The sequence below is a fragment of the Rhinolophus sinicus genome, linkage group LG02, assembly GCF_036562045.2.
Source record: "Rhinolophus sinicus isolate RSC01 linkage group LG02, ASM3656204v1, whole genome shotgun sequence".
NCBI lineage: Eukaryota > Metazoa > Chordata > Mammalia > Chiroptera > Rhinolophidae > Rhinolophus > Rhinolophus sinicus.
The window spans coordinates 131074350-131096855 of record NC_133752.1 but is presented as its reverse complement, the minus strand read 5'-3'; the positions used below and the strand labels follow the sequence as shown (position 1 = coordinate 131096855).

At 34.5% G+C, this 22506-nt stretch overlaps 1 protein-coding gene across 4 annotated transcripts in view; it reads right to left on the bottom strand.

Annotated features, from left to right (window-relative positions):
- The window catches only part of CAPS2 (calcyphosine 2), a 43278-nt gene that overhangs the window by 5544 nt on the left and 15228 nt on the right, over window positions 1-22506 (bottom strand). For all 4 annotated transcript variants that reach the window (XM_074325403.1, XM_074325405.1, XM_074325404.1 and 1 more), the window contains 9 exons: window positions 21779-21898; window positions 14729-14803; window positions 13551-13646; window positions 13368-13461; window positions 10061-10179; window positions 8969-9045; window positions 7085-7239; window positions 4951-5070; window positions 2090-2186 (listed from right to left, as the gene is read on the bottom strand). In XM_074325403.1, the coding sequence (XP_074181504.1) occupies window positions 2090-2186; window positions 4951-5070; window positions 7085-7239; window positions 8969-9045; window positions 10061-10179; window positions 13368-13461; window positions 13551-13646; window positions 14729-14803; window positions 21779-21898 (953 nt within the window). The remainder of the gene's footprint in view (window positions 1-2089; window positions 2187-4950; window positions 5071-7084; window positions 7240-8968; window positions 9046-10060; window positions 10180-13367; window positions 13462-13550; window positions 13647-14728; window positions 14804-21778; window positions 21899-22506) is intronic.

The following is a 22506-nucleotide window of genomic DNA, read 5'->3' as shown; positions in this document are numbered from 1 at the left end:
AATTAGAAACTATTCATTAAATATAAATAATAAATGGTCAATAAATATACAAAAATATGTTTAAACTCCCTAATAATGAGGAAAATGCAAATTAATTTTTTTTTAACATATTAGATTGGCAAAAATCTGAGGTGAAATTAATTCTCTAACAAATGGCAGTATAATCTGGTATAGCCATCTTACACAGCAATTTGGAAGAATTAATCAAAACTGGAAATACAGATATTCTAGGTCTTAATATTACCCCAAGGAAACAGCAGAAAATGGGTCTAAGGAATCACAAATAAGCATACTCATTGCTTCACTGGTTGAACATCAATAATTAGAAATTAAAAGTCTTCCAATAGAAGTGACAACAGACACCACAGAAATACAAAAAAATTTAAGAAATTACTATGAGCAACTATATGTCAACAAATTTGAAAATCTGGAAGAAATGGACAATTTTCTAGAAGCATACGGCCTTCCAAGGCTAACTCAACAAGAAACGGAAAACCTGAATAGACTGATTACCACCAGGGAAATTGAATCAGTAACCAACAATCTCCCAATAAACAAAAGCCCTGGACCAGACGGCTTTACAGGCGAATTTTATAAAACATTCAAAAAAGAATTATCACCTATTCTCCTCAAGTTCTTCCAAAAAATCGAGAAAAAGGGAAGGCTCCCAAACACTTTTTATAAGGCCACTATCACCCTGATCCCAAAATCAGACAAAGACACTACAAAAAAAAGAAAACTAGATATCTCTAATGCACATAGATGCAAAAGTCCTCAACAAAATATTAGCGAACAGAATTCAGCAATATATTAAAAAGATCATACACCATGATCAAGTGGGATTCATTTCTGGGATGCAAGGGTGGTTCAACATCCACAAATCAATTAATGTGATACACCACATTAACAAAATGAAAAATAAAAATCATATAATCGTATCAACAGATGCAGAAGAAGCATTTGACAAAATCCAGCAGCCATTTATAAATTTTGGAACTACAGTTATAAATTTTGTAACTATATACATATAGTTACAAGAAGCGGAGTACAGCATTAGGAATAGAGACAGTGGAAATGTAATGGCTGTGTTCAATGTCAGAGGGATAGTTAATGGGGCGATGGGGGTTGACACTGTGAGGGATATAAATGATAAATGTCTAACTATTACCTTGTTTTGTGTACCTGAACTAATTTTTAAAAAGTCTTCCAATAGGAGACTAGCTAAGTAAATTATGGTATACTGATTTTTAAAAAGAATAACATGCAGTAGATAAAATAAAATGGCACAATGTGGATTAACATAAAAAGAGCTCCTAAACATAGTTTGAGTGTAAAAAGCAAACTGACATATGTTTAGCAAAACTTTCATGAAAAGAGTCTTCAAAAATGTATTAGATATTTATACTATATACACAGCTATGAAAATCCATAAAGACTGAAATATATATATATATATATATATTAAATAATAGTAATATTTAATTGTTACCTCTGTAGAGGGAAATGTAATGAAAAGAGGGTAGTTACTGGGGCCAAATGCTTTCTTTATAATAAGAATTTATTTATAAATCAATTATGTAAAAATTAAAGTCAGAAGAAATATAGTAGGTAATGAATCTGTAGAATTACACTGAGATATTTTCTATATCCTCAAATTTTCATAGACATATGTATTTTCATTATATGTATAGCTCCAGCACTAGAGAAAGACATTCATTCCCTCATTCTGCTTTAAATCTTCGAGTATAGTAAGCACATTCAGTAAAACTAATTTGGAGAACTTGCACACGTAATTATCTGTTCTCTATTCTGTTCTTTCTAACTCAAATTCCTCACTATTTCCTCAATAGAAAACAAAAGTACAATCTCGATTATAAACATCAAAGAAAAAATAAGTACAGACAATAGACCAAAGAATTTTTAAACGAAGAAGGTAAAAAAGCTACCACTTTTCTGATTTAAAAAAAACAATAATTGCTTATTCCTCCCTTAATGGCTTCAGGTCCACAATATCAATTAATATTATTTGAAGATACTACTTTTATTAGCTAATATTTTAGAAATCTAATGTATTTTGACTCATAATTACCTGAAATTACTTGAGGATGTTTCTTTGCACAATAACATTTTCTTATGTCTATAATAGGTACACTGCCCATTTTGTTGAAATCCAGTTTCATAAAGGCCTAAAGAAAGAAAGAAATGCTATTTTTTTCTATGAAATCAGTAGACATGAGATCCTCATTTTCTTTTCTGCAGTAGGTTATCTATAGACTCTAAACAAGACAGTTTAAAAATACTACACTGGTGTACAGTAGGGGGCGTCATGAATACAAAGAAGAATGATATTGGAGCAAGATATTAGGTGTCAACCCATGGTAGTTGGCAGCAATTCAACTCCAATAGGAATCCCCAATTTGGGGTGTGGTGCAGAAGGAAACTTTACCCAGTACCAACAGCTCAGTTGTGATACAGCATGGCTGTGAGAACAGCATGGCTGTGAGACCAGCATGGCTGTGGAACAACTCAATAGCCTTACAGCTCACTTTTGAAACAGCGGGCTGTGGAACAGCATAGCTGCAAAGTGGCCCTAAGGTGAGGCAGCCCCTGGGTGAGGTTAGCCACCAGTGAGGCAACTCGCTCAGTTCTGTCCCAGTCCGCTCTGCTCTGGTCCTAGGAGATGTCTTCAGTTTTTCAAGTCCAGCTGGGGAAATGCAGTCTTCAACCTTTGGTGGAAAAGGAAAGCCCGCTCCCTGAGCCAGAGGGGAGCTAACTTTCAGAGAGAGACATCCCCTCTGCTGGTCACTGATTGGTTCATCCTCATGCAAATGAGGACTCCAAATGTTTACAGTTTGATTGACCTAGAAAGCACTGCGGTGCCTGATTGGTCAGAATGGAGCTGCTCTGATTGGTCAGTGAATATGCTAATGAGTATATAGCTGTGCAGCTCCATCTGGGTAGGGAAAGTCTCAGTCCTATTGGTTGAAATACCATTCCAAGAATTTCTTTATAAGGGCTGGCTCAGAAAGCAGGAATACAGTGCAAGCAGTTAATGCAGTGCAGGTTTCTCCCTGAAGTGTGGTTTGCGTGAGAGGCCCCGGTTTAGAAATGGCTGCTGGTCTCTGTTTTTAAATTTGAGCCCAGTTAGCCATTAGGAGCCATTCTTAGTGGGTATCTTCTTTTGGGGGGTCGACATAGGTAACCTGCACTCAAGTATTATTAGTTCTACCACTTTCTAGCACCCTGACCTTGGTAAAGTAACCTAACCTCTGTTATCCTGGCTTTCCTCCTCTGCACACTGAAGGGTTGGGTAAAAAAACTTCTCAGGTAACTTCCAGATCTAGGATTCACATAAAACTGGTAAATGTCCAGGATAAATGACCAGGGCTATTTTGTTTCCAAAGTGAACTTCCAAATATTCCATCACTAAAATCAATGAGAAAGTGAAATAACTTTTTAAATGGATTTTGTTACTGTATTTGCTGAAATTTAAGGTAACTTTGAAATGCTAGTTGTTTTATTGTTCCTCTAATTCAATGCAGCTCTGAGTATAATACCATAAAATATTTAATTAGAAATGGGAGTGGGTACATAGAAACACACAAATGATCCAAAACAACATCCCACATTTTCAGAAGAGTCAAAACTGGAATCAAGTTTGTTTATCCACAGTGTGTTCACAGAAATATGGTACCTGCTAGGGGCTGAGCTGTGTACCCTACAATTCATGTGTTAAAGCCCCAGTATCTCATAATGTGACTGTATTTGGAGATAGAGCCTTTACAGAGGTAATTAAGTTAAAATGGAATCATTAGGGTGGGCCCTAATCCAATATGACTGGTGTCCATAAAAGAAGCAGAGATTAGGACACAGACAACACACACTGAGGGATGACCAGGTGAACACGCAGGGAGAAGACCATTACACGCCAAGGAGAGAAGCCTCAGGAGAAACCAAACCTGCTGACACCTTGATCTTGGACTTCTAGCTTCCAGAATTTTGAGACAATAAATTTCTATTTAAGCCACCCAGTCTGTGGTACTTGTTATGGCAGCCCTAGCAAACTAATAGGATAGTTTGTAACTCTTTTGTCCTCTATTCCCAGTACCAAGATTTATGAAAGGGACAAACCTTCAATTTCAGTTTCTATTTCTGATACTCAAACCTATCACCAGGATATGTAAAGTACGAATAAATTCAAATTTATAAATACTATTAGGAGAATTTTTTTGATATTTTCTATTTAAGATTTATACTTGATATAATTGTTAATACTACTCTATACACAGTACTAGACACACGTATGTTTTATATTAGGTACATAAACGAAAGAAAAAGAAAACTACATTGCTCAAAAGTATGCTCTAAAAATGGCTACCAGAACCAGAGTAGTTTCCTATAAAAATCAGGGTTCCTATTTTTAATTCTAATTTAATATGATCATTTTAATCTTCATTTTAACACTTAGCATACATATTACAAAAACCCGGAAACTATCTTAGTCTTCCTAAGATAACATGTATTGAGCCTTGACCTTGGGAAAGCCGCAAACTACGAATTTTACATGTATTATCGCATTCAATCCTTATACCAGCTCTATCAGATAAGAAACTGAGGCTCGGGGATATTTAAAAATACATATAGTCACACAGCTATATCACATAGTCATATATGGAGCCAGCAATTTATGAAACTAGTAATTTGTAAACCAAAATTTAATTTCAGATTTGATTTTCCTTTCATAATATTTTTCTAAAACATATGCATAAATTATTTAGCTTTATCCTGGAAGAGTATTTGTATTTGCTTGTTTGTGTTTTACTAAAATCAAAATACATTACAGGCAAAGGGATTTAAAACATTTTCGATGGTAATTCATTAAAGTTTTAAAATAATGAACCTAATAATCTATTAAAAGTAACTATTTGAAAAATTATTTCACAAAGTTACCTTTCGAACAAATGATTTCCTGTATTCATTCATTTCACCGATAACGGCACGTTTGAATTCTCCGTAGTCAACCTTGCCATTGCCATTGTCATTCAGAATTAGCCATGAAGACTCAAAATTCTAGAAATAATCACACAGAACCACTGTTACACCTTTAAGCTGCATATGATCAAAACGTAATAATATTTGTTAACATCTTTTGCAGTCCTAGACAAGGTAGAGAACTTAAGAAATTCCAAAAAGTCACATACTTCCTTAATTAGACCCAGGTTGGTGATACTTATATTCTTATTTTATAATGACTTAATTTTGCTTATCATTGCGCGGGCAATCTCCTGTGATATCATGCGGGAAAACAAAAACACGGAATATTATTTTAAATATATGAGCAAAAGGGGAAGTTTACTCATTTTTATAATATATGTTCTCCCTATGTTAGATGCATTAGGTAATATTGTTTAGTTTTTATTCTTGAATCTAATCATAAAAATTTAACAAATCAACCAAAAAAAGGAAGTATTATGATGATGCGGAAAGAGTACTAGACTGGCACAGATTATCTGCGTTCTAGTTTTATCTCAGTTATTAATTACCTGTGTGATGTGGATAAAGACACCAAGGTTTCTAAATGTCTGTTGCTGTTTTTGTTTTGTTTTCTTTTGTTTTGTTGTATGAAAGGAAGAAGTCAAGTTAGATAACCCATAGTATGTGTCATCAGGTGGGCCATAAGATTAAATGTTGCAAAAAACACAAAAGACAGGTACGTCACAACAATAATACAGATTTTATAGTTGATAAGGTGTATTCCCATGTAATTTTCGTATTTGAGCTTCAAAGCAACTCTGACTATAGGTATTCTCTCTGGATTGTCCAGGCAGAGCCTACCAATTTGAAAAGTGAAAAGACCTCTTCAAGGTCATATAGTTCATAGTAAAGTTGGACTTGAACCTATAGCTCATAAATTCAATTTCTGGTGTTACTTCCACAAAATACACTCTATCTTGTGACGAGACGCTTTGAAGCAAAAGAGAAGAATGCAAGAGGATTCTTAATCTGAAAGTCTTGAGGTACACGGGTTTCCAATTCATATACTTTTAGAATAAAATCCAAACTTCTTAGCATGGCATGCAAGGCTTTAATGTAACAGCCCCTGCTAGGCTTGTTTCTCTCCGTTGTTCTTTTTTCCTTCCTTCCATTTCTCTATCCATCTAAACGAATACATTGTGTATTTGTTCAACACCTGCTATACACCAGGTTTTATTCAAGGTATTAGAAAGAGAGCAGAAAACTGGAAGCACCCTGGGTCCTGTCCTCATGGGGCTTACATTCTACTTGCAGGAATAGCCAGATGATACTTACAAAGTGGCTCAAGAAAATAAAATGGGTAAATAGTAGAGAGAGGACCAGGGATCAGATGGGGTGTTCCTTTAGACAGAGGTACAGGGCAGTATTCTTAGTAGAGAAAGCGCAGCCTGAATGACGAGAAAACTGAGCCATGCAAAGGTCTAGCAGGAATTACTCACAGAGGGAACAGTATGTGTGAAGGCTCTGGGTGTGGGGGGATGAGGGGATGAGCCATTTACAATTCCTGGACAGGCCTCACTCCTAGTCCTCTCAGTGCCTTCACATGTGCTTCTCCCCTTCATGAACTATCCATTATCTGATCCACACTCCTCCTCCCCTCTTCTCTGCTTATTTCTTCATGCTTTAAAAGTTAGCTTGGATATATCCTCTTCCAGGAATTAATTATTCTATCATCTTCCCTCTCTTTCCCCATCACCTGGCTTGGAATTTATCCCACGAGTTCTGTAAGCATTCTCTACGTAACAGATATATTATTTTGTTATCACATATTTCTATGCTTTGATCATGAAGACTTTAGAGTACGGAATATATCTTCTTCAAACTGAGAACGATGGCTGGTTAATATACTCTTAATGTATGCATGATAGAAGAATGAATGTTGAAACTTTAAAAATCAACATGACTTGTTACCTGCTGGCTTAACACTAATAATAAGGCATAAAGAAGAAAAAGGAGACCAATGAACTACTAAAATTTCAGTAGATAAAGTGAAAAGTATCACCTAAAAATAATACATCATACACTGCAGTGAAATATCTGTAGTACATACCTTTTCGGACACCTCTAAGTGAAATACATTTAGAGCTTGCTTAAAATCTGCCTTATCTAAAAGTCCACTTCCTTCTTTGTCCAACTGTCGAAAGTATTTTCCCAATCCAGTGAAAATACGGACACCTCTTTTATGTAGCTGTTCTTTTAACTCATCTGTTTAGGAAGAAGAGAGATGGAAACGAATAACAGTTCCTATTCACAAATGTATCAAATCACAAATGTCTTTCTTGTTAGAAAATTAAAGTTGATGTAACTGATATAAGAAATATCAATCATATGTATGACTGACAAAACATTTTTGGAAAATAGAATGCTTTTAACAAAGAGGGTTATATATAAAACTACATGGAAATACAGCAGAACTATAGCACCACTGTGTGGTGGAAGAGTTATATATTACATACAGAAAAATGATGTTACACTTTATCAGCATGAAAGTGACCTAAATGCTACAAGTAAAATGTTGTTTTTTAGGCATCCTCCTCATCCAATAATCCCACCTCTTTCTTCTGTCTTTGCTGTTACCAACTGAATTACAAAATTGACACCTGGCCAGTCATTCAATAATTATCAGTTCAAAATTTCTGAAATAGTTTGCATCTTCAAATTATAACTTATATGTTAAATAGCATCACGGTTTTGAAGTGCTGTCCTAACCTCACACAGGTAAACTAACTCTTTCTTCCAGGAATTCATCAGAGGTTATATTCTCTGGCGCCTAGCATTCTCTTTGTGAAGCAGTGATTTCATTTAATGCAGTTTGGGCCATCTAAAGAATACACAGAGAACTTTACTAAAGTAGTTACTAAATACAATTCGTTAGAGGAAGTAAATGTCACTAGATACAATAGTGAAAAATACTATATTGACCATGATAGAATAAACTATTTATTAACAGTGACATCAAGAATATTTGAGAGCTCAAATATCAATTCCAGATAACTTTTCAATGTTTCTATCCCGCTTATAATCTTTAAATAATAAACCAGGTTTTATCAAAATTCATAAATTATATGTTGATTTTTGTGGTTACTTGTTTAATGACTTTCTCCCTTCCAGACTATGAAATTCAACAAAGAATTGATTATTTGAGCCTAGTGTACTATATTGGTTACAAGTATCTAAAGCCTACATATATTTCATTTATTACCTACAACTCTAGAAAGCTAATAAAACAAGTTATTTTCCTCACTTTAGAGATGAAGAAAGAGGTGCAAGAGATTTACACAAAGTCATATGTCTACTGAACGACAGAGTCCAAACATGAAAAGTCCAGCATCTTTGCTTTTATGCTAGGGCTGCCACAAATCTCTTTAGGATATAACCTAATGCATAAGACAAATATTATATTACAAAATTGGCTACATTTTATTCAGTTCATAAATAAAACCCGTATTATATAGTTTTTTCTAAAATTGTAAAATTCGTACCGTGTTTCCCCGAAAATAAGACCTATAGTGGGACAATCAGCTCTAACGTGTCTTTTGGAGCAAAAATTAATATAAGACCAGATCTTATATAATATAATGTAAGACCAGGTCTTACATTAATTTTTGCTCCAAAAGACACATTAGAGCTGATTGTCCGGCTAGGTATTATTTTCCAGGAAACACGGTAATTCATATAATACTAGTTATTCAGTTAAAATCATTAAAGTAGGAGAAATCCTAAAAACATATTTGTATACACATACACACACACACACACACGCACATACACACGCACACACACAGACATATAATTAACTTACAAAAAAAGCAAATAGGAAATATAAATCAAATGTCATAACACTAAAAAGTATCTGGCAAATACTGCTTTACTACTTACAAAGAAAATGGTTAAAAATTAAAAATACTTGAGAATATAGTAAAATGATACATACCTTGAATGGCCTTGAAGACCAGCCTATCATTGGCTTCCTGCCTGTTTATACCATCCTCATGTTCCACAGAATCAGTTCTGCAATTAACATGTTCACAGTGATAAAAATATATTGTTTTATAACCATAAATACAGAAACTCTAAGCTCTTCACTGTTCTAGACGCAATGAAACTCTCACCAAAGTTGGAAGAGTGCCTAGAGATTAATCGAGTCCCACTTTCAACTGCTGATTTAATCCCAGGAGGATTAAATATGCCAAGAAAAGAGCTAAAATCCTTAAAACCTTCCCAGAATGACTCTTAACATTATATTTATTTTTGTAGCTATTTCCGTGTTCTTACAAAATAATTAAAACTATTATATTTAAAGGCAGTTTTACCTTGTAAAGTACAACATGTAAAAATGTGATTTTTAAAAAGCCAAAAAGATTGCATTCATTTTGAGCAATACAGTAAATGACAAAGTGAAAAAAACTTCCTTGCAACCAATTTGTGTGATATGGCCTCTAATGCACACATAGCACACCAATTATTGTCATGTTGAATTATATTTATCACCAAGAAACACTCAGCAAGAATAGCATATATTTATCACCAAGAAACAGTCAGCAAGAATAATAGCATATATATAATTAAAACAACTAAAATTCATTTAAGAGTGTTTTTCATTCATAGCATTATTTTTTCATTATGCATTTTACTAATCAGAGAACACTATAAACATGTAACACCCAAGACATTTTTTAGTGCTAAAAAAAGCACTAAAAATATGGGGGTAATTATTAATATTGTACTATATCCCATCTTTTAAATTTTATAGCTTTGGTAGCATTTTGTAAAATAAAAGTGTTATAGCAAAGGCAAATTAACCAAATACCTTTAAGATAAAATGGGACATTTTTGTTCTTTACTTGATGGTAACTGTTCTCACACATGGAGCACAAGATAACACATAAAACAGACACATATAGCTATGCTTTGTTTTAAAAAATATAAACTTAACTAAAGTCAAAATACTTTGGGATAGATACTCATTTTAAGAGAATAATAGTTTTCACGTATGCTCACAAGAACAAATGCATGTTTGACTTACCTGAGAGAATCCAAAGCTATCCGATCAATATTTGTGATTCGAAGTATAAGTAATGTGTTTTCTTTTATGCTTTCTGGAAGTCTGAGATGATCAGAATTCAAAAATGTCAAGTTTGCGCCCTAAAAAAATTTAACAGATGAATTATTTAAAACTCAGAAAGTCTATAAGAAATGAAATACAACTAATACTGATTTAAATTATTCAATTTTATGACATAGTACACTTTTATTATCTGGAAAAAAAAAAGCATATTTCAGAGACCATTTAGAAACCACACAGGCTTCAACTAGTAATACAGGAAAATAAAGAAACTAATCTGCTAATCAGTCTCTGAATTAGAAAAATTTTCTGTTTAATAATGTATGTGAAGAAAATAATGTAAGAATGCCACTTTTTTATAAGAATCACAGGAAGAAAGGGTAAGTTATTCAAATCAAAATTATGACATTCCGAAATACAGAAATAGGGTAGTTGATCCACAGAAAGATGTATGACAAATTGATGAACTGTATAGATCAATCATACTTTTTCACTTGGTCTTTGGGTAACAAACATCACATAACTGTAAAACCTAATTTTAAACTAATTAGAGTATAAAGACTTGAGTAAAAATATTTCTATCAAAAGTCCTTAATCCACACTTAGAAAATTGTCATTATTTTAATTTTTGAGTTGCTCAAATAAACATGTTCAAATAAGGACAACCACAAATTTAAAATAAGAAGTTTAATTTTCTTTCTTGAAAATAATGGAAGAGATTTCTCTCCTCTCCTTTTTCCTGGAGCATTTACTTTAGAAAACTTGTAACTATAAGTACTTTCTCCTTTTATTGAAATGTATATAAATTCTTTTGTAATTACAATATTAAGCAATTGGAGACACTGTGAATTGCGTAGCAGGGTTATACATGTTAAGTGTATACATAAAAGCTAACGTGTGTATACGTACAAGTGTGCATAAGAATACTTCTGTACGGTCTGTGTCAGTGCATCCGAAGTTATATAGCTATATGCTATATGCAAATGAATGAACATATGTGGATGCACTTTCATGCATGTGTGTCTATTGGCAAATATGCATGCTTATTTGAGTATCATATTAATAGATGGCACTAAATTTTCTTTTAGGAAGTGTTTAGGAAAAGACCTTGATGGGGCATATAGAAATGAAATGATAAGCTCCAGAGTAACACGTGGAAAGCAGAAGACACCCTCCCCCCAAAGGGTAAAGTAGAATATTTCTGCATAAAGAAATGGAAGATTGTGAGAAGGAGCAAAAGGTGGAAGGAGTCAAAAAATGAAGAAGGCCTTTACTATGGGAAATAGACAAAGGACATATTTTTAAGAATAAGAATGTCTAATAAATAATTCTAAATTCTTATAATATTAACCTCCCTCCATATCTCTTTCAAAATGTCTGCCACACATACAAAGCACCATTTATATAGTTTGTGTGTGGCTTTTCCTCCCTCCCTCCCTCCTTCCCAGCCCTTTTCCCTCCTTCCTTTCTTTCTTTCATAAAAGGGAGCAGAATTCAACATCTGCTTCAAGTGAATTGAAACAGGAATAGTGAGAATAAGTCATAAACTATATACTACATTACTGGAGACAGCACTCAGAACCAGAGGTAACTTTAATTGTGGGATAGGCATTAAACATCCTTTTTGCAGGTTATGAAATGGGAGTCAGAGCTTATTTTCTCTAGATCTCAAGAGGCAGACTTGAGTGACACATGTATATATGTAAACTTGGATTATTTAATCCAGCTTTAAAATGCAAAGTTTTTCTTAACCCCCAATTCGTCACCTAAGTTGTTACTGCATCTTATTGATTCTATTTCCTAAAGATTTATTTTATTTTATTTTTCAATTGCCTTCACAGACACAGCCACCTGCCTAATTCAGGTTGCCATTTCCTCCTTCCTAGATTTGTATAATTCAATCCAGTCTGGTTCTTTGTATCTAGTCTTCAATTCATTCCCCACATTGTGACCAGAGCAATCTTTCTAAATCGTAAACCTAATGTCACCTCTCTCCATTCTGTCCACATCTTGTCTTTCAATGACTCCCCAAATTACATTTTAGATTAACTCCTTAATAGAGGCTGCTCTTAATAAACTCCAACTCATTCTCTTTTTTCAATTATTTAGTTTCAGGTGTACAAAATAATGTAATAGTTAGACATTTACACCCCTCACAAAGTGATAACCCTTCTCCCGCAATCTACTACCCCTTTGACATCATGTATAGCTGTTACAATCCCATTGACTCTATTCCCTATGCTGTACTCCATATCCCGTGAATAAATAAATACATATATATTTAATTATAGTCGACATTCAATATTATTCAGCTTCAGGTGTACAGCGCAGTGGTCAGGCATCTACACAGTCCATGAAATGGTTTCCGTAATATTCAAATTCATTCTTGACAATACCTACCCTGAACTCCACACTCTGGACAGACTTTCCCTAACCGCTCCTATCTCACTATCCCAGCCTAGCTAACTCCTTCTCTAGGTCAGGGTTAGATGGCACTTCCTTCTGGATGACTCCTTTGACCCCACAAAACCAAATCATTACCCTTCCTATCTGACCATGTTTCCCATGAGACTATAAGCTCTACAAAAGCAAAGAATAGGTCTAACTTATTCATTGTTCTCCCTCCAATGCTTAGCTTATGAATATATATTTGTTACACGAATGATCACTGAGAACAGTGCTGCATTTTGATCATGAGAAAACACGTGAATATAATGATTTAAAATGTAAGAGCATGATAGACACCATAACATGACCTGTGATCAACCTGTCCTAAGAAATCCTTGTGGTACACCATATGCCAAGAGCTGCATGAGGTGGGAAAAATCACAAGAAGGATAAGCTAACTCTCGGATATAGGACAGCTCCAGAAGCCAACTACCCCCTGGATAGAGAAAACTGCACACTCAGAAGATAAGCCTGTTTTTTAGCTGGAGCATTACTCCTGGTGTTATTGAAGTAGCCACTTACCCAATGGTACAGCCCTGCAGAGCCTTTAAAAGTACCAAGAGACAAGCTCCCCTGGGCTTATACTATGGATTTGGGTGGGAGTAGAAAGTAGTGTTACAGGGAATAAATGCTATGTTTAGATTCAGACCACTGGTTTCTGAGCCTGAGAGGCAGAACCTGCAGGAAAACATCAACCATTAGCCCCTGCTCAGGAAAGAGAGAAAATTGACTAAAGATGAGAAACCCTGCTTCTCCATCCCCACAGGGTCCCATAATCCAACATCTGAGACTAAAATGTTTGCAGGCACACTTAACTTACAACATAAAAATCACCAAGTTGGTATTGTTTTCCTTTCCTTCGTCCACGCTGATGACTATAGATGTTTTTTTGAATAAAAGGTAGCACATTTGTTCTAGAAGTTAAATGACAAAAATGTGGCGTTATTCAGCTTCTCTCTGAAGTAATCATCTTGACAGGTGTTAACAATGTTTCACAGCCCACCTATTTTTCCCAAATTGCCGATATTCGTAAACTGTAAGGGACTGATCATGAGTAAAAAAGAACCCAATCAGCTCTCTGCAAGCATCACGTCCATTTCTAGAAAAAGAGAATAATATGAAAGATTTTCAAACAGGGTAAATTTCAAATTAAATAACAAGCTAAAATTATGCATGTCAAAGAGGGATAGCATCAAATGTGTGGCAATGACCAAGGGTTATGGGACACCATAGGGAGAAATGCCACGGCTTACTCACACATCAATTTAAGTAAGATTTGGATGGAGAAAAGCTTTATCTTATACTGATATGAATATGGATATATTACAATGTAGATAACTAATGTGATACAGACTTTTAAAATAAAGTAAAAGATCTTTAAAAAATGTTGAGGTTTCAAGAAGCCACTCGAAGATATACATTTATTTTCCTTTGTTATAGAAAATTTAAAATCATTGAACAAACTTAATAACTTAAAAAAACAAACTTTACCATTAGTGTACACAAAGAACACCAAGTAACATTATTCTTTACTGGAAGTTTATAGACTCAGAGAAGAGATTTAAAAATCATCTACCTTGTCCCCTTATTGCATCTATCAATATTGTATTGTTAACTTAACCATTAAAATGAAATTACATAAAGCAGCTTACGTAAAGTTTAATTTTTAAATGGTTTAGGACCTTGTAGTAGCAATATACAGAGGGTGCCAAAAAAATGTATACACATTTTAAGAAAGGAAAAAACTGTATTAAAATTGTAATACAACAAATGACATTAGCAATCATTTGATTAATGCCATCTTTTGAGCGAAAGTCATATTACACATTGCTACCATAATTCAACTTCGAAAAGTAATACATAGATAACATATCTTAACTGTGTAAATTTTTTTGGTTCCCACGGTATATCTTTTTAAAATTCACTTCTACATTTCTTTTTGAAACACATTTTAAAATCACTTTTAAAATAACTTCTAATTAAAATGTTTTTCTTATATGTTCATATTTCCTACAATTTTCGTAACAGATTAATTTATATATAATCTAAAAATGTTTATTCTAAATTCACATTTCACTTCTTTGTGACAAATTTAACTAATCTCATTATTCTTATTTCTATTTGAAAAGAGAATACATTTTCTAATCATAAGATTAAAAACTTTAATAAAATCACAATTACCTTGATATGATCCTACCATCAAATTGTACTTTATGAGAAAGCATATTTTCAGTTAAGGTAGAATGTGTTCTTATCCTGTGAAGAAATAAATTTGTCACTAATTATTTTAAAGTTACTACATTTCATACAATGATAAAAGTACAAAAGAAGTTACGTTAATATTTTGAAATGCACAAATTGAACTAAGACAAAGGTATAAATCTTTTTTTCAGATTGCTATTGTAGCAGACACATAAGAAATAACCGTAAGCTATAGTACATAATACATGAAGGACTTCTATGTTAGAATGTAAAGCAGGGGTGTCCAAACTGTGGCCCATGGGCCAACTGCAGCCCGTGATCCATTGTTAATTGGCCGGCAGCAAATTCCAAAAATATATTTAGTTTATTTAAATAAACCAGGTGAGGTAATACGTACTTCACCTCGAGTGAGTGGCCCATCTGTCTGTGTATTTTACCGCATATGGCCCTTGCTGAAAACCATTGAAAAAAAGTTTGGACACCCCTGATGTAGAGTATTAAAGTGCTCTTTTATTATAAAACTAAATACTGAACAGCATAGCACATAGTGACTGGCACTGCTGCAGTGCTAACCCCACAGGCATTTCTATCCCTCGTCTTGTTGCCTCCCTCCCACCACAGAATTTACTTCCATCTTAAGTGACTAAGGGACCCAGTTCTGCCAATAAACTTCCAAGAAAGACTATTATCCTGATAAGAGGGTGGCGTGGGAAGTTGCTGCCTGTGATCGTGGCAGGGATATGATGCGAGGAGTCGCTGAAGTCGAATAACCAACCAGGGCAGAAAGGCCAATAAAATCCCAAGGAGTCAGCCCAGGCTTGTGTCATTGGGGAACCACTGAACTAAAACCAACAACTGCCTACCTCCAGGCAGCTGGTCGTATAAGAAAAATAAATCCTGACTTGGTTAAGCCACTATCAGTCAGGTTTGCAGTTAAGCGTAGCTGAAAACATTCCTTACCAAAATAACAGAAGAGGGGAAGAGAGTGTTAGATGAGGTTCCAGCCTTGGAATCAGGCTAGCTGTGAGACCTCAGATCAGTTATTTAATCCTTATGGCCTTCAGACAGCACTGCACGCTCTCACAAAAATTGGTAGTCCTAAAATTCTGTTTAGTAATATGAAGCAAAACACAAAGGCATACACGTTGGCACTCTACTACTAACAATTTCCTTTATGCTAAGACATCTGAAGATTCAGTGATGTATCATCTTTACTCCCCTTCTTAAATAGTCTGATAATGTTCCCATAAAATGCAGGTGCAATAACACAGCAATAATGTAAATAGTAAGTAAGTGTATGGGGCATAGGGATCTTGAAATGTTATAAAATCTAAGTCTCTGTGAGAGTAAGTAGGACACAGCGAATAAGAGCCTTTGGACTTAAATGAGTTTGGGAAGACAGAGGGGAGCCATGAAAGCTGGGTCATCCCAATTCAATGTAATCGATTAGTATTAATGTGTTTATCGAATGCCCACTATGCACCTGAAACACTTCTAAATGCTGAGAAAATAACAGCAATAATAACAGCTACCATTTATTGAGAACATCCTAGACACTAGTTATTATTAAACTCAATTTCATGTGTGTTGGTTCATTTAATGCTTGCAATAACTCCATGAAGTAAGTACTAGTCCCATTTCACAAATAAATTTTACAGAGTCATACAGTTAGTACACGGCAGAGCCAGAAAAAATGTTGCTCATAACCATTACATTAAATTGCTTCCAAGGTGGACAGAACTCAGTTTAACAGTGATAGGTTCAAGTAATAGCTTCAATGAGTCTAGAATCTCCTTGAAAAAAATGAAATAAATAGGCATTTATACTATAAATGGAAAGTTCCACATTGGGGCTTTAGGTATCCAATAAGTAGCACCAATAATCTCTCTACCCAAGTTCTTAAAGAATACAGAAATAAGACTCAGACAGATGAAGACAAAAATTTGAATTTTATCACAGATAAACCCACTGGAAACCATAACTTACGAATGCAACAACAAAAAGCTAAGTCCTTGACACTAAAACAGACTAACCAACTCTTTTCCCATTGGGGAGGGACCCTGTAAAACTTAATGCTTAGGACAGAATCTGTACTATGCAGGCAGCTGATTCCCAAGGAGAAGACAAGAGGAAGGGCTACACTACACATGCCAATTTCTGTTTCCAACTCTATGAAGCAGAATTGTCTCCTCTTCTTCTAGGAGTAATAAATAAGGGGGGTAAAAATCTATAAATTCAGTAATTCTTATCAATGTCCCCCATAGAATTTGTCATAGAACTAGACTAGGTAAACCTAAAATTTCTATTGAAGATGAAAGGACCTAGCAAGCCAAGACAACATTGAAGATATAAAGCTGCAGGTATTTAATATAAAGCAATACTAATTAAAACAGAATATTGGTACAGGGACACATTACAGGTAGATGAGACTAAATAAAAAGCCTAGAATCCTAGCATGCGTTTATAACTGCTTGATATATGACATATATGGGACTACAAGTCCGAGGGATAATGAGTTTGTGGTAGGCAGAGATTTCAGAGATTTCCTAAAGAAGATACAAAGGACACTAACAATCAATGGAAAGGTTAGCAACCTGGTCTATATTAAAATTAGGAACTCTGGTTCATCAAAAGACATATCAAGAGAATCAAAAAGGTGACCACAGAGTAGAAAAATATATGTCCAACAAATATAATTGAAAAAGGACTTGTAATTAGATTATATAATAAGTTCCATATTCATATGAAAAAGATAACCCAACAGACTTGAAGGGAAATTTCATATAAGCGGATAGCTAGAGGACCAATATACCTATGCAAAAGTACTACACTTTCTTAATCTCCAGTGAAGTATAAATTAAAATGACCAATACACACCCACAAGAAGTAAAATGAAAAATACAGACAATGCCAAGCACAGGCAAAAATATGGTGCAACCAGCACCCTCTACCTGTTACTGGTGGGAGTGTTCATTGCAACAACCATTTTGGAAAACTCTTTGGCATTATTTTTTAAAGCTGAACATATGCATACTAAATGGTTCCGCAGTTCTCCTTCTGAGTATGTACTGAACAAAAACGACTACACCTTTTTCACCAAAAGGTGTGCACAAAAGTTCATGGGAACACTATTCCTAAAAAACCAAATATCCATCCATATCTGTGAATAAACAAATGGTGGTGTATTTATACAATGAAATACTGTATGGCGATGAAAATAAAGGACAACTACAAAAAATAACATGGATAAAACACACATACTATGGAGCAAAAGAGGCCAGATTCAGAGTCCAAATTTGGTGATTTCATCGAAGTTTATAACCAGGCAGTTACAATCTATGACATCGGAATACAGAGGTCAGCCTGCTATGGCAGAGGAAGTGGACAGTAACTGGCTGACAGCACAAGGGGGGTTTCTAAGGTACCGGCAACCTTCTGTTTCTTAATAGGAACTTGGTATTTTTCAGGTTGTGAAATTTGCTGTGCTCTTAACCTAAAATGTGTACACTTGTGAATGTATGTTTTATCTCAATAAAAGTTTGCTTTAAAAAAGATTTAAATAATGTGATAGCTGAAGGTTGCCGCCCCCCCTTCCAAAAGGTGTTCCTATACTAATCCGCAGAACATGTAAATACATGAACTCACATTATGTAACAAAAGAACTTTGCAGATGTGATGAAGGATCTGGATTGAGATTGTCCAGGATTATCCTGGTAGGCTCAATGCAAGCATATGGATCTCTGTCTACAGAAAAGAATGGCACAGTGACATAACACAAGACTCGACCAGCCATTGCTATCTTTGAAGATGGAAGAAAGGGCCGTGAGCCAGGGAATAAAAGCAGCTTTTAGAAACTGAAAAAGGCAAGAAAACAGATTCTTCCCTGAAGTTTCCTGAAGTAATGTGGCCCTATCAACACCTTATGTTTGACCTCTAGAATTGTACAAGAAAAAAATTTGTGTTGTTTAAAAATACTCTTTCTGGTAATTTGTTACAGCAGCAAAAGTTAATTAATACATGATACATTCAAATATTGAAAGGTACGAAAACCTTCCAGAAAATAAGAATAAGACAAAAAGATGAAAGTTATAAGAAAGTATCGCCTGACAATTACAGCAGTTTGTATAAAACAGCCACTGCAGGAACTGGTGGATGTTCTGTGCCTATTGAAGCTGAGGCTAGATGTCATCAGTGAAGTCGTTGAAAAGTTTAAGTAGAATGTACCAGAGGACTGTGAAAATCCATACCAGCCCTCAGATTTTATAAGTTAAAAGGTAAACTGCAAAATAATAATAATAACTTTTAAACTACTTAGAATGTATTATATCAATGAGATTTAGCCACTATATATTGTGCACATACCAATGTCTCAGGTATTATATTACACATTTTATACAGGAAGAGATATACGAGTATACTATCTCCTATGGTTGTGGCTGTTATTCCAGGAGTACAGATAGAAAATCTGGAAGGCAAAGGTTACCCCAGTATCTTAAAGTGCCAGGACTTGGATCTAAACTCCAAAAACACCCCTTCCTTTTATATTGAAAACAGCAAAAACAATCATAAACCCTTTTAATTGAACATAAAACTAAAACTGTAAAATGCTTTTATATGGTTCAAGGTATGCAAATCGATCAATGTGATACACCACATAAACAAAATAAAGGACAAAAATCACATGATCATATCAACAGATACAGAAAAGATTTAACAAGATACAACATCCATTTAAGATTAAAACACATAATAAAATGGGTATAGAAGGAAAACACCTCAACATAATAAAGGCCATATGTGACAAACCCTCAGCTAATACCAAAATTAATAGTGAAACACTGAAGCCCTTGGTCTACGTTCAGGAACACGACAGGACTGTCCCCTATCACCTCTGCTTTTCAACATAGTATTGGAAGTCCAAGCCAGAGCAATCAAGCAAGACAAAGAAATAAAAGTTATCCAAATTGGGAATGAAGAAGTTAAATTGTCACTTTTTGCAGATAACATGATGTATATAGAAAATCCTAAAGACTGCACCAAAAAGCTATGAGAAACAATAAACAAATACAGTAAAGTACATAAATCTATTGCATTCTTATACACTAACAATGAAATGTCAGAAAAAGAAATAAAATAAAAACAATTCCTTTTCCAATTGCAACAAAAAGAATAAAATACCTAGGAATAACCTTAATCAAGGATGTGGAAGACTTATAAACTGAAAACAATAAGACATTTTTAAAAGAAATTGAAGAAGGCACAAAGAAAGGGAAAGACATTCCGTGTTCATGGATTGGAAGAATCAACACAGTTAAAATAGCCACATTACCCAAAGGAATACACAGATTTAATGCAAGCCCCATCAAAATCCAAATGGCATTTCTTAAAGAAATAGAACAAAAAATCATCGAATTTCTATGGAACCACAACAGACCCCAAACAGCCAAAGCAATCCTAAGAAAAAAGAACAATGCTGGAGGTATCACTCTCCCTGACTTCAGCTTGTACTAGAGGGCAACAATAATGAAAACAGCATGGTATTGGCAGAAAAACAGACACACAGGCCAAAGGAATAGAAATGAGAACCCAGAAATAAACCCACATAATATGGACAGATAATTTTTGACAAAGAAGCTAAAAACATACAATGGAGAAAAGATAGCTTCTTCAATAAAATGGTGCTGGGGGAACTGGAAAGCCACAGGCAAAAGAATGAAACTAGACTGCTATCTGTCACCATGTGCCAAAATTAACTCAAAATGGATCAAAAACCTAAACATAAGACATGAAACAATAAACTATATAGAAGAAAACAATAAACTGCATAGAAGAAAACATAGGTACTAAACTTATGGACCTTGGGTTCAAGAGCATTTTATGAATTTGACCTCAAAAGCAAGGAAAGTAAAAGCTAAAATAAATCAATGAAACTATATCAAACTAAAAAGTGTCTGCACAGCAAAAGAAACCATCGACAAAATAAAGAGGCAACCAATTGAATGGAATAAGATTTTTGCAAACACCTCCAATAAGGGCTAATACCCAAAATATATAAGGAACTCATACAACTCAACAACAACATAAAAACAAACAATCCAATTTAAAAATGGGCAGAGGACCTGAATAGCCATTTCTTCAAAGAAGTCATACAAATGGCCAATAGACATATGAAAAAATGTTCAACATCACTAATCATCAGAGAAATGCAAATAAAACCCACGAAATATCACCTCATACTAGTCAGAATGGCTATCATCAACAAGACAAATAGTAACAAGTGTTGGAGAGGCTGTGGAGAAAAAGGAACCCTCATACACTATTGGTGGGAATGCAGATTGGTGCAGCCACTATGGAAGGCAATTTGGAGGTTCCTCAAAAAATTAAGAATAGAATTACCATATGACCCAGCAATCCCTCTCCTGGGTATCTACCAAAAAAATCGAAAAACATTTATCTGTAGAGATATACGTATTCCAATGTTCATTGCAGCTTTATTTACAGTGGCCAAGACATGGAAACAACCAAAGTGTCCTTCGATAGATGAATGGATAAAGAAGTTGTGGTATATATACACAATGGAACACTATTCAGCCATAAGAAAGGATGAAATAGTACCATTTGCAACAACATAGATAGATCTTGAGATTATTATGCTGAGTGAAGTAGTCAGACAGAAAAAGTCAAGAACCATATGATTTCACTGATATATGGTATATAAAACTGAAAACAACAACAAGAACACAACAAATGAAGAAACAAAACTTCATAGGCACAGACAATAGGTTAGTGGTTACGAGAAGGTAAGGTGGGGAGGGTAGTAGATGAGGTAAAGGGGATCAAATACATAGTGATGGAAAGAGAACTGATTCTATGTATCTAATGTGATACATAGATGATGTAATACAGAATTGTACACCTGAAATCTGTGTTACTTTACTAACAATTATCACCCCAATAAACTTAAAAAAAAAAGAAAAATATACTTATAACATATTACATCCTCATTTAATGTAAGTAAACCCTTCTTACTTTGTTTCATGTAGTGTTCTTTTCCTAAATCGAAGAGGTGCTATGTTGGAAACAGGAAGCATACGAGCACTTCCTTGTCTCTCAGTGGTTAAATTTTGTTCTGGATCACTAATCACAGCCCTATACAGCAAAACACAAAGTTTGACAATTAAATGGTATAATGAATTGTGCTTGCATTCACATATTTATAAACAGTTAGAAAGCCCATATACTAATGCAAATTTAGATATAATCATCTTGTAGTGGCATGGTGAGGGTGAAAACATTAACAAGGTAATTTCATGAGATAATGGAAGGAGCTGCATTGAAGACTGCAAGTATATTTAATTATTTCAAGAATCTGCTGAAAAGTATGCATGTACAATATCATTCTCACTGGCACCAAGCAAAATAATAATGTTTTTAAAGCTGAACTTAATCTTACTTCTTGAAGACATCCTATTCCACTTTCCTCTGAAATCCTGTGATATTTACATGTTTTCCTTCAATTTAGCACAGCAAATGCTAAAACTTTCTATAGTTTTGTAAGCCCTATGAAACTTACACTAAGTTTTACATTCTTACAGTCAGTCCCACAGTTCCCAAATTAGTCACCAAGTCACTCTGGGGTTCCCCAACAAACTCACAAGGACACTGTGGGATATTTTTAATTTTTAAGGAAAACACAGTAAAATATAGTAACTGGATACCACATGAACTATTAGCTCAAGGTAATTCACAGTTTCAAT